Raw genomic sequence first — 13,975 nt, 5'->3', positions numbered from 1 at the left:
TAATTGAAAAATGTTACCATTAAGTCAATTGAATGTCTTTTAAAAATTCATTAAAAAATGAAGCACTGATTGCCAGGAGCCTCACAGGTAACTCTCCCTGGTGGGTCTCTCATCCCATGGACCCCATGTTAACAAGCTTCTCTAATCTTTTGGCCCCTGCTTTACAATTTTAAAATCATTTTCTTCTCCGCACCCTACCATCCCCAATTCATGTTCAGCTTCAGAAAATTTTACTCATGTCTCTGCTATCATCTCAGGTAGTTTATAGAGACAGGTATGTATTTTTAAACCAATAAGAGCTTCCCCCTCTTTTTCATAATGTATACTCAAAAACTATCTTCAGGCATGGATAAACCAGGTCTATTAAAATTTCAAAGTCTCCGTGGAAGCAACTAGTCCTGTTTCAAAATCCCTCTGCTTTGCACTTCATTCATTTTCTTCTGTTTTAATTTGGCGCTTTACCAGTGCTGTTATTTAGTACAGAGTTCTAATGGTATTCAATCATATTTAAAAACAGTTTTGTATCTAGAAATGCATTGTTTTCTTTACTTTGTATTTTAATGTAACACAAACATTTCTAATACTTAAAGCATCTCTCATTTTAATTTATTTTCTCATTCTTTGTACCTCTTTTTCTAAGGAGGAAAGGTTAAAACAAATAAAATAAACACTGTTCTGGAAACCATGGGAATCAAGCTCGAAGAAAAGGAGCTGGATCAATTAAAAGAAAACCTACCAGATAACGGTGAGCTCTGTAGTTAACTGCTCCGCTTGTATAGCTCATCCCTTGCACATTAGTTCACTGAACTCTCCTTTTGTACCTTGCTGAGTTTTCCCAAGATTGTTATTTTTAATTTCCAAATGCAAATTTTAGCTTGGGGTCAAATTATTAGAATTAATTGGGTATATTACAGTCTAAAGTAAAAGAAGAGACAGACAGACATCAAATAAGGTGCTCAGAGCATCCAGCAGAAACCAACTGATGAAGCCCTAAGGCAGTCGTCAGCTGGAGATCCCAATAGAGTTCCAGGGATGGGGGAGCATCCTCTCCCGTGAAACAACAAATGAGCAGAAAGTAACATCATTAAAGCAGGGCTTACAGCATGAAAGCAGAAGTTGACTGAGGAAGTCCCATGAAGACAGCAGCTGGAGTTCCCCAAAACAAGAGTCCTTGACAGAGCAGTGTCCTCTAGGGTGGGGCTCTCAAATGAACGAACAGCTAGCAGGCATTAGACTGTGGGTTAGTCTAAAGCTGTGATGTTTTGTTGATGTTTGCTTTACAGATATGAAACTGTATTAAGTACACACAGATTCAGATTGTTATCTTTTCCATTTAAATAATCTTATCATCAAATGTCCTTTTTATGTCTTTTAATGCTCCCTGCCTTCATGTTGCCACAGTAGATTTGGTCCAGTTTGGGGCTTGCATGGGTCTTATGCACAGCACTGTGTTTAGCACGTACATGGTTCATCTTTTATCATCCATCTGAATCTTCATGCTTTTTGTAAACCTTACAAACTAAATTTTCTCTAAAAATATTTTTTCTTTAATTGGCATTTTAGTCCATGTATTCTTCTTAATTAGTACTTTAATCGTAGAACATAATGCGTAAGTAGAAAACAAATTGTTATAAAGTTAACATCCCTAAAATCACCTCTTAGTTAAGAAATGGGGACAAAGTACCTTTGACTGATATGTCACAGCTTCCTAAGAGCTGATCATTACAACTGAAGGATGATTGTCAGAACGTAATAGGGAGAATTTGCTTGGGTCAAGTAAATTTTATTTGCATATTTTTTTCTCTTTGACAATGTTTGCATCCTAATATCTGTTCTTATAGGTGATGGGAAAGTTAATTTCCAAGACTTGATGAATGAAGTAAAAGCTCTCATAGGTGAGACATGATTTTCTATAAATCCATTTATAAATCTATTCAATGATGTCACTCTCATCACTAACTAGTAACTGTCTTGATGCCTCTCGTCTTCTCTTTTGCTCTTGCTAACATCTAGTTAGTCACAATTATGACTTTGAATTGTCTATATTTTAAGGGTAATTCTTTGAACTGTTCTTTGCTAACAGTAAGATCCCTTTGCTCTATCTTTTTTTTAATTAATGTAACTTCGCTTCTCTATCCCTTAAAAAATACAGAAGTATAAATTATAAAATCATGTTTGGTAAAAATATAAACATAATTTGAATAACAAATCCATTCAACATCTGACTATTTTAATCAATTGTCCAAATGGTTAAAATATAAAATGAATTCTTCAATAAATGTTTGATTGTGCGCTGTATTTGATGTATCTGAAATCACCTGACTTACTAGGACAAAGATGAGAAGTCCTCTTCTTCACCACACTAGGAGCGGTCAGGTGGAGCCTGTGCTTTTTTGTTCAGTTAGCAATTGAGGTTAACACCGAAGAGTCACAGCTATTTGTTCATTCATTTTTTTATTTTAGTTTTTTTTTTTTTTTAAGATTTATTTATTTATTATGTATACAGTGTTCTGTCTGCATGTGTCCCTGCAGGCCAGAAGAGGGCACCAGATCTCATTACAGGTGGTTGTGAGCCACCATGTGGTTGCTGGGAATTGAACTCAGGACCTCTGGAAGAGCAGTCTTATTTACTTGCTCTTAACCACTGAGCCATCTCTCCAGCCCTATTTTAGTTTTTTTAAATGATTTATTTCTTTTTATTTTATAAACATTGATGTTTTGCCTCCATGTATGTCTGTGTGAGGGTGTCAGATCCCCTGGAAGTGGAGTTATAGACAGTTGTGAGCTGCCACATGGGTGCCAGGAATTGAACTCAGGTCCTCTGGAAGAGCAGCCACTACTCTTAACCACTGATCCATCTCTCCTGTCCCTCATTTACTTTTTGAAACAGAGTCTCCCTATATAGCACAGATTGGCCTCAAACTATATCAACCATGCTAGGCTTGATCTTTTAAAAGAGCCTCTTGCCTTTACCTCCTGAGTGATGGAATTAGAGGCATGTTTCATGGCACCTGATACAAAAAAAATATTTATTTAATCTGTGTGTGTGTGTGTGTGTGTGTGTGTGTGTGTGTGTTGCCTGCATGTATGTCTGGACACCACATGTATGCATGGTGCCCAGGATAGTCAGAAGAGGGCACCAAATCCTCTGTAACTGGAGTTAAAGATGGTTGTGGTCCACCATGTGGGTACTGGGCATCAAATGCAGGGCCTCTGGGAGAGCAGCCAGTGCCACACCATCTCTCTAGCCCCACAAATAATTATTTTAAAATATCATCTAGTCTCAGAGTAACATATAAATTTTTCACCTTTTCTTTTTTTTTTTCAGGAAATGAAGAAAATATCAAAGACGTGAAGAATATTCTTGAAGGCATGGGAGTAGAGCTCACACAGCAGGAATATGCAGACCTGTTGAAAAATCTCCCTGTTGATGGTGAGCATGTAAGCAGCACTTTAGACATCAGGAGAGCTTGGGCAGAAGCTCACTTATGAGGACTTTCCTAATCTTCCTTCTGATGGCCAGGGAGACAGTAAGAACAGATGTCCCAGATATACTGTATGAGCAAGCCCAACTGGGCCGTTTAACTTTTCTTCAATTCTTTAGATAAAATAATGCTTTTATGTAGGAAAAATAAAACAATACCCCCAAATGCCCCTTATAATAAAGAGGAATAGTACTCTCATTTGAATCTTCACTAGTTGCACTTCCAAGAAGGAAAAAAGCAAACAGGCTTTTAAAATTTTTCTAGAGGTGATGGTGAGATGGCTAATCGGTAAGGAGCAGTGGCTGCTCCTGCAGAGGACCAGGGTCCAATTCCCATCACCCACATACGTGGTGGTTCACAACCATCTGTAAATACAATTCCAGGGCATCTGATGCCCTCTTCTGGCCTCTGCTGGCCACACATGGTACACAGACCCACCTGCAGGCAAAACACTCATTATACATATATACATACGTACATACAAACATACATACAAACATATATACATACACATAAATAAATAAATAAATAAATAAATAAATAAATAAATAAATGTGTATATTTTTCTGATAGATACCTCCTTAAAATTCTAAATAATGAATATATATATATATATATTCCTGTTATAATAACCAACCTTCCTTTATCTTAATACTTGCATTGTCATTTTTTAGATAGTTTGTCCTATATTTTTTTGTTGCGATTGAGAGATCCTATGCTATTTCTATTCATGTTTTTCTGGTAGTAGTTTGATAGACAAAAAGTCACGTGTGTTTAATGTCACATTTTACCCATAGTTCTTTGACCATCCATGGTCAAGGTACTAATTGCATTGTTCCCAAACCTTTTCTCATGTTCCTTCAAAACATTTTTACTATATTTGTGTGTGTGTGTGTGTGTGTGTGTGTGTGTGTGTGTGTGTGTATGTGTATGTATGTGTGTGTGCCTCATGCCATGTTGCGCATGTCTCCTTCTGACATGTGTGTCCCAAAGGCTGGACTCCTGTCATCAGTCTTGACAGCCGGTACCTTTACCCTTGAGTCACCTCACCAGCCCTTCTTGTGTTCTCTTATTGTCTTTAAATTTTCAGACTGTCCAACAGGCAAAGAAATATCCTAGGGCAGAAATGTCCTTGGAAAATGTAACTGTGTTTGGCTGGGAATCCTACCATGCACCTTAAGGAAGATGGAACCCAGAATATTTAACAAACTCATGACTGCTCCAGAATAATTTCTCCCTTTGCTTCCCCATGCCTCATATTGTCAAATGTCGGCTAATCTATGATGGATATTTTCATATATTTATAAAGTTATTTCATTCTTTGTAAAGTGCCCATCTTGTGACTTTTGCCTTATAGTCTCCTAGTTGGCTTCTATTTTTCTTTCTTCTTAGTAAAAGTTCTTTGTATTCCATGCCAAGAGCAAGCAAATGATTTCCTCAAAAAGCCAGATGGCAAATATTCTAGGCTTTACTGCCTCTATCAAAACTGCTCAGCTCTCTTGTTGTAGGCCAAAATTATCCATGGTTAACAGGTTAAAAAAAATTGTTATAGCTGTGCACCAGTAAAACTGTATTTATAAAGCAAGTATGGGGAGGGTAGCTCTCACTTTGCTTGCTTGTTTTAAATACTAAGTTTTTGATTACATTTAACAAATATTCCTTGAAGTTGATATGGCTTTACATTTTCATTACGACGCATATGCTCTTCAAATTTATGTAAATTCCTTTTAAGATTTGAATTTTTATGTATTTTTACTGCAAACTCATAAAAATATCCTGTATTTTCCTCTGAAGGTTTTTAAATTTGCCTTTCACACTTATATGTATATGAATTATCTGTGATAAAAAAAAATCTGGTAATCCACTCTATTAGGTCAAAATATTAACCTTGAAAGCTGGAGAGAAGCTTCAGTAGCTAAATGCACTTGCTGCTTTTGCAGAAGACCCAGGTTTGATTACTAGCACCCACATGACCGCTCACAACCATCTGTAACTCTGGTTCTAGGGGAATTCAGTGTCCTCTTGTGACCTCTGTGACCACTGCACTCATGTGTTGTACATTCAAACATGCAGATAAAACCCTCTAACATATGAAACATTTTTCAATGTTAACCTCAAAACTCATTTTTTTCTTCCTCACTTCCACAAAGAAGTTTGATTCCAGTAAATAAGATTTTTTTTAAGTATAGAGATGTCATAGAAGGGAATTAAAGAAATGATCAGAAATTAAGATGTCTGTTTCAGCATGATCAGTACTAATAGTTCACTGACTAAGGTTCAAAAGATTAACCCGAAGTCATCCTACCTTGACTTAACTGTGTTTTTCCTTACAGTTGATGGAAATTTCTACCATAACAGATTAATGAACACTCTGAAATCTCTTAAAAGTGAGTGAAAGGCAATTAAATCTGACATTAGTATTTTCCATTTGTAACACTTTATAGTTACTGAACTGCCAAGTCTTCAATCCACTTGTGTCTTTATGTCTCCTATTAATCTGTGGTTGCTGTCTGTGCCTCATCCTCTGTAAGGCTAGCTGCATCTTAGCACCTAGTCCTGTTGATTCTCAGATAGATTCCCCATTTTGTGCTGGAGCTTTAAAGTCATTAGTGTAGCAGAAAATAAAGTGGGAATCTAAACAATGAATAACAAAGAAAATTATTAACAATTTAAAAATCTGTTGCAGGGCTACGAAAAATTTATGGAAATATCAGAGAAACAAATAATCATTGCACTATCCAAAATCCCCTAAGAGGGATTTTTATTGTTTAATTCTGTGGATAGATATTAATATCTCTAAAACCATTTGAAATATGACTGATTCTATTTTTTTAAAAAAGACTCAGAAAAGAAATTTTATTTCACTGTATTATGATTTTGTGCATTTAAATTGACTTCTGTGGATCTTGACCCTCATACTGAAAATCTTATAATAGCCAGGAAATAACTACATTTGTCACGGTTTGTCACCAATTTTTCTTTATGGTCTTTTTTCCCCATAAGGAGGGAAGGCTGATGTCAACAAACTGGACACAGTGGTGAAAAACATGGGGAGGAGAGTTTCAGGAACGGAATTTAACGATATGACCAAGAGCTTACCAGTGCGTTGTAAGTGTGTAAGATCTAACAGCCCCAAGAGTACTGGAACTCAAGATTTTTTGTTCTTTTGGGGTTGTTTTTTGTTGTTGTGGTGGTGGTGGTAGTGCTTTTTTGTTAATTTAATATTTTTATTTATATTCTTTGGTAATTTCATACATGAATAAAATATATTTAGAATATATCCATGCCCCATTTCCCCCTCAGCTCCTTCCAGAGGCTTCTCTCCCAACCTCTTCCCAATTTCATGCTTCCCTTTTCTTTTTTCTTTTCTTTCTTTCCTTTTCTTCCCTTTCCTTTCCTTTTCTTTTTTTAAGACCTACTGACTACAGTTAGTGATGTCCATATGCACATGAGTATAGGACCATCCTCCAAAGCAACCTACCACAGACCACAGTGCCAAAGAAAACTGACTCTCCTTCCCTCAGCAGCCATCACCCTCTAACAGCTCCTCAGGCTCCAGCCAGCTCCTCCCCTGTCCATGTTGGGTTGATAATGGCCTTGATCTTGTGCAGGCAGGTCTTGTGCAGGGTTTAATGTTTTTGACAACTTCTAACCTGTATTTGGCAACAAGGAAGTATTGAGAAAATCTAAAGAACAACAACAACAAAACCTTCAGATTTAAAATAAGAATAACTTGTAGAATATTCAGTAACTTTATACCAATAATACATTTTATTTGGCAAGCTCAAAATTGCAATATAGAAAGAAATGTTAGTATGCCAGGAAAGAATACAAATTGGAGTTAGGAGCTGGGTAAAGGCAGTTGGTAAGGATACAGCTATCAGGCTATCTAATTATTCAGACTGCAGTGTAGACAAGGAGTAGGAGGGAATGATAGAAATGTCACCTTTTCCTTTCAGCATAGCTTGTGACAAAGACCAAACTATAATAAAGGATACAGAATAGATATATGTGCACCCAACACTGGAGCATATCCATGTGTGAAAAGCACCTATTAATAAAGCAGACGAAGGGAACAGACTGTAACACAGTGATCATAGGGGACTTTAACACTTCAAGTTTCACAATGAACAGATTTAGACAAGAAATCAATAAGGAAACATATGCTTTAGAACACATCATCTGACATCACCAGAATCCACATTCTCCTTGAACACATGGGTAGTTTCTAGGACAGACCATATACAAGATCACAAAATAGGTTTAAAAAAATGAAGAAGAAGAAGAAGAAGAAGAAGAAGAAGAAGAAGAAGAAGAAGAAGAAGAAGAAGAAGAAGAAGAAGAAGAAGAAGAAGAAGAAGAAGAAGAAGAAGAAGAAGAAGAAGAAGAAGAAGAAGAAGAAGAAGAAGAAGAAGAAGAAGAAGAAGAAGAAGAAGAAGGAGAAGATGATTAAATGTAGCTGGGCATAAATGGCATATGCCTGTAATCTCAGCATTTAGGAGTCTAAGGCAGATCACTGAGAGTTCACGACTATCCAAATTATATAGTGAGTATCGAGACCATTTCAAGACTTCAACATCAAGAAAGTTGTTACAGTGAAAGAAGGAAGGGAAGGAGGAAGAGGAGCAAGAAGGGAGGGAGAGGGAGGAGAAAATAAGAAAGATTGCTGACTACTTTTAGAAGAAGATATGTCTCAAATAGACAACCAAGAGGTATGCTTCAGGGAACTAGAAAAAATTTTAGTCCAAATTTAGAAGGCTATAAATAAAGAGTATAGTGAAACACAGCCTAGAAAAACAATAGGAAAGTCAACAAAGCTAAAAGTTGAGCTTTTGAGAACATAGAATTGACAAACCTTTAGCTAGCCTAATAAAGAAAATAATAAGAAAGCTAAAATATACAAAATCATTAATAAAATTGGAGACATTACAAACAATACCATAGAAATACAAAAGCTCATAGGAGACCTAGAAGAGAGGGACAAATCCCTAGACACACAGTCCCCCCTCTGTTAGCATTCCTGGTGCTGTGAGAGAAGACCTGAGAAGAATCAATGCAATGGAGGAAAATTAGACATAGAAAGGCAGATGCTGTGTGTCTCTCTTTATGCTGCATCTTTAAGAAGTATAACTCATAGAACCAAAGGAAGACTGGAGGCAGGCAACCAGATTGGAGAGAGTTGGGGTAGGAAAGGAAGGGGATATATGTTTAAAGGATTCAAAGTTCTGATTTTATAGGAGCATTATTGAGTTGTACAACATGTTTACTACAGTTAGTAGTAGTGTATACTTTTACAAGGACAACACCAATAGATGTGCCAAAGTGGATGGGGGAAAGCCCATGAGGCCTCAACCCTACAAAAACAACTGCAGGCAATTAAGGAATACAGGGAATGAAAGAAATAGCCTTCGCCAGAGAAGAGCACACCAACTGGTTATCCAATATCAAATGATCGGCCCTGAAAACATACATACATACAAGTAATAGTGTACAGACTAAGGATGTTATATTTAGGAATATGTGTGTATACATATATTCTTGTAATAATGATTAATGGAAAAAGAGAACATGAATTTGAAGGAGAGCAGGGAGGGAGTGTATGGGAGAGTGGAAAGAGGAAGAAGAAGGGATAAATGTTTTAAGCATATTATAATCTAAAAAATTAAAAACAGAAAAATAATAGTGTATATTTTTAAGTTGCTGAAAGAATTATTAACATTCTCATCAGAAAATAAGCAGGTGCATTGGTGACTTATTTACATGATAAGCTTTCTACAGTGTATACCTCTTTCACAACAAACTATATTTCTATGTTCAATTATTATTTATCCATTTTTGTAAGTTAAAGGGAAGGTGCTCACAATAGTTGCTTCTAAAGTGAACAAGATTACTAGGAGATGGGGTACCAGAGATCCCTGGAGAATCATGTCATAAAATATTCCTTTGAGCACTTGACTTTTAAAAGATGTAAATTTATTGCCCAGCCCCCAAATAAATCATATTTTAAATTAAAATGTGGGACACGCATACACCATTTTTTTATTCTGCATAAAGTCCATACACACTGTGAAGGCAAAAATGCCCTCAAAATTATTTGCAGTTTATACATGCAATGCAAATAAACTAAAGAAAAGTTTTCCTCCTTCTCAAAGAAGTACTGAGAATGGGCCAACTATATTGGAGCCATTTCTGAAATCTATATCAAAATATTATCTATCTTGTACCTTCTCTTAGTCCTAAAAGAAACTGTCAGTTATCTGGAGAGGTGGTTCAGTAGTTGAGTGCACTTGCTGCTCTTGGAGCAACACCCACAGGGCAGCTCACAACTGTCCAGAACTTCAGTTCCAGGGGATCAAACACTCTCTTCTGACTTCCATGGATACCAGTCAATACACATGGTGTACAGACATACATGCAGACAAAACACTCGTATGCATAAAAATCTAAAGATAGTTTTTTAGTTGTCAATTGTAAATAGCTTTCATAAGCTTGAAGCAATCTACTTTAGAACTTATCATTATTAACATTATTATTAAAGTTTTTATTACTTAGATCAGTAAAAGATGATAGATTGGGAATTTTTATATTTGTCATGATTAAATGTTTTTACCCCTAATTCATGCTTATGAAGTATTTAAAATATTCTAAAATGCTAGCATATATAGATACTCTTTAATGGCATGAGCCATGTTTTCTGAGTCTTAGGATCATGTCCATATGTGAATGCTTATTTTCTTACAGCTGGGAAAATTGAAATGAAAACGTTGATCAATGCAATGAGAGCCTTTACAGGTGGGTAAGTTTAATGTAATACTGAAACTCTCGTCCTTTGCTGTTTTAAGTGGCATTTTATCAGTAACGTGAACAACCTGTTAAGTTATGCATTTTTACTCATTGCTAAAGAATAATTGTCTTTAAGGGCTAGGGAGATGACTCAGTGGATAAAGAGTTTGGCTCATAAGCATGAGGAACTGAATTCAAATCCCAAACATTCACTTAGAAGTCAGGCGTGTAACACATATGTGTACCTGAAGTGCTGGGGGCGGAGACAGCTGGACTGGGGGCTTGTTCCAGGACCACTTTAGCCATTGCTATCTTTCAGGTTCAGTGACAGAAGAATGAGGAGGAAAGCAATAGAGGAAGACACTCAGGGTCAGCCTCCAGCCTACACACACACACACACACACACATACACACACACGCACACACGTGCACACGTGCACACACATACATATACACACACATGCACACATACACGCACACACTCACACTCACACATGCACACGCACACACACAGGCACCATCCACATACACATTTACAACAATAAATTATTATAAAATTCATCTGCTTCTGCTTCTGATACCCCATCAGTAGGTATTAGAGTATCAAGATTTTAGCATTGAAATGCAATTTGTTTTCTCTTGGAATCAGTTTCCTTGTCTCTAGAGACACTCTATATGGGGGACTTTGTTTACTATCATATAAATATGCACATTAAAATATACATATACATAAACATATATCCTAGAAATTCATAGCAAATGGCAAGACAAAATTGGACATATGTGCTGGGCATGGTGATACACATCTTTAATCCCACACTCAGGAGACAGGTAGGAGAATCTTTGTGAGTTCGAGGCCATATTGGTCTACATAGCGAGTTCCAGGAAGCCAAGATTACATAGTGAGACCCTTTCTCAAAAACAAACAAACAAACAAACAAACAAATAATTTTGGAGATTCAAAATGTTTTTGTTACTCTGAGGAACATTAATTTTATTAATTTATTTTTTTGTTTGTTTTTTCGAGACAGGATTTCTCTGTGTAGCCCTGGCTGTCCTGGAACATGCACTGTAGATTAGACTGGCCTCTACACCCCAAGTGCTGGGATTAAAGGAGTGAGCCACCACTACCCAGCTTCAAATATTAAATCTTGCATTTTAAATCAAAAGAAGTATATTTGTAGAAATGTCTGGTTATTTCTGATTAGACATCTAACTTTCTGGTTTTATATATACTTTTGTCCCTGCCACTTAGTCAAGTCTCCAAAATTAGAAAACATCTTTTTCAAACTAACAGTGGAGACAATATTTAAATGTCTCTCCCATTGGTTTAACATAGACAAGTATTGTATAAACATTAAACTTTAATTTGTACATCATACCTTACAAGTGAGGTTTAATATCTGGTTTTCCTAATGTCAACACTGCTGTCTTTTCAAAGGTAACAAGATTGCTATCAGTGATCTCCAAGATGTTCTGGGAAGCATGGGCATTGAGCTCACAGATAAGATGCTGTCCGATCTGCAGAAAGCCCTGCCTGTGGACGGTAAGCCTCCAAGACACTACTGGAGCATCACCAAGGCATAGCAGGAGACGTGGAAGGAACTCTACTTAATTCTCTGTGAAAATTGCTGGAGCATAAGTTCAGCTATAAGTCCTAGGTTCTAGTAAGAGCTATGCAAAAGGCTTTAGGTTGTATAGACAAGAAAATACAGAGGAAAGTGAAGAGTGAGAAACTAAGAAGGGAAAGAAAAGGAGAAAAAAATATGTATTTTGGTATCATAGAATTTTATCGGCTATGCATGTATCTCACACACTACAGAGCAACTGAAAATGGTACCCAATGCCAGACTCTGTAGATTTATCATGAAGCAGAAATTTCCTATTCTCAAATTCATTGATATTTGAGGGCAATGTGATGCAAATATCCAAGGACATATCATTTTTAAATTCTATGTAATCATAGTACATGTAATAGTCTTTAATAATCCTTCTGTTGTGAAATAAAACATTAATATCCATGACACAAATAAATGCCTACTAATATTTTGTGATTTTGTATTATAAAAATATATAATAAATATTACTTTATTGTAGATGATGAAATGGTATTTCAGAATAGATTGTTGGAAGAAGTGAAGTCTCTCAAAGGTAAGTTAGAGAATTAGTAAGAATTAGGAAGAATTTTCTCAAAAATCTCATGGTGTAGATAGTAATTCATTTTATAGGAAATCCTGTTTCTTATTTATAGGTCATTTCCTATATGTGCTTAATACATTTTTAAATACATGTGTTATTTACCAAATTGTGTCCTAGATGTATCTTTGCTTAAACCAAAATAAATTTGGAATTTCCCAAATTTTACTCCAAAAGAATTATTTCAGATATTTCTGGTTTTCTGTTTATCTTATTTTGTTTTGTTTTGTTTATTTGCTTGTTTAGTTAATTAAGCAAGCAATAGTGGCGCACGCCTTTAATCCCAGCACTCAAGAGGCAGAGCCAGGCAGGTCTCTGTGAGTTTGAGGCCAATCTAGTCTACAGAGATAGATCCAGGACATGCGCCAAAACTACACAGAAAAACCCTGTCTCAAAAAACCAAAATTATATATATATATGAACCATCAAGGTTTTTTCATTTTAACATTAGCATATGTTAATTAAATCAAGCAATAGTATGTGATTGTTTAAATAATGTTTTCAATTATTCACTTTTGTACATTTCTAATTTAATGTTTTTCAAAGGAGGGAAAGTTGACGTCGATAACATTGACACCATCCTGGAAAATATGGGGATTAAGCTCACAGAGGCGGAGCTTAAAGAGCTAGCGGAAGCCCTGCCAGTCGATGGTGAGCACTGTAGAACTGCTGTCTCTATTGTGTCTTCACTAGTTATACAGGATCTCTAAAGTTGCTTTCCCCCCCTCAAAAAGACACTGGAGGAACATAAAAAAGAAATCCTATTATTTCATTAAAACCCAAAGTCATCAATCCCATCTCAAAGTAGATAAGGTATTCCTGAGAGTAAAGCCAGGACTGCTATCTAACCTCAAAAAAAAAAAAAAAAAAAAAAGTTAAGGAACAGAGCAGATATTCAGTGAGTAAAACACAAGATTCAAAAGAAATCATGACCTCAATAAACAATATTCCTCAACCAGTCCCTTTAGGGTTTATCTATCACTCATGAGCTTTGTGGTCCTTGTCTCGGTTCCAGTCCATGCCGAGCTTCTAACTCATAACGCTGTGTGCCAACCAGACCTAACCTCTTGAATGATCCTTTAGAAACTCAATCTCAGCATTTCCAAGTTGAAATTCATTCCCTTTCCTTTCAAGCTTACTCTGTATCATCTTCTCAGTTGATGACCACTCATGACTTATTTATCCATACTTAACTACACTGTCATCCTCTCTGACATTCTTTCCCTTACTCCCAAAATTGGCTTAAAGGCGCATGTGTAGTTCCTCAGTTTATCCCTATCTGTTCTTCTCTAACACCGACCATATTTCAAGCCTGGCACCTCCAGTTGATGCCTCTGTAACAACAGTATAACTGTTCTCTCCATATTGTCTTTAAAAAGAATTTTGCACTATTTCTCAGTTTATTATTTTTCTATTTTATGTGTATGGGTTAACTTGCCTGCATGTATATGCATACACCATATACATACCTAGTGCTCACAGAGGCCAGAAGTGGGCATTGGATCCCTTGG

The 13,975-nt window shown here is 36.3% G+C and overlaps 1 protein-coding gene across 1 annotated transcript in view; it reads left to right on the top strand.

Moving 5' to 3' along the window:
- The first annotated feature begins 643 nt into the window (after nt 1–643).
- The window catches only part of LOC119086963, a 111,467-nt gene continuing 98,135 nt past the window's right edge, over nt 644–13,975 (top strand). Inside the window, exons 1-9 of the mRNA XM_037201094.1 lie at nt 644–745; nt 1,842–1,895; nt 3,329–3,433; nt 5,819–5,872; nt 6,489–6,593; nt 10,227–10,277; nt 11,710–11,814; nt 12,366–12,419; nt 13,011–13,115. Of these exons, the coding sequence (XP_037056989.1) occupies nt 685–745; nt 1,842–1,895; nt 3,329–3,433; nt 5,819–5,872; nt 6,489–6,593; nt 10,227–10,277; nt 11,710–11,814; nt 12,366–12,419; nt 13,011–13,115 (694 nt within the window). The 5' untranslated portion in view covers nt 644–684. The remainder of the gene's footprint in view (nt 746–1,841; nt 1,896–3,328; nt 3,434–5,818; nt 5,873–6,488; nt 6,594–10,226; nt 10,278–11,709; nt 11,815–12,365; nt 12,420–13,010; nt 13,116–13,975) is intronic.

This window comes from Peromyscus leucopus, chromosome 8b, assembly GCF_004664715.2.
Source record: "Peromyscus leucopus breed LL Stock chromosome 8b, UCI_PerLeu_2.1, whole genome shotgun sequence".
Taxonomy (NCBI): Eukaryota; Metazoa; Chordata; class Mammalia; order Rodentia; family Cricetidae; genus Peromyscus; species Peromyscus leucopus.
This window is presented reverse-complemented; position numbering and strand designations above follow the sequence as displayed.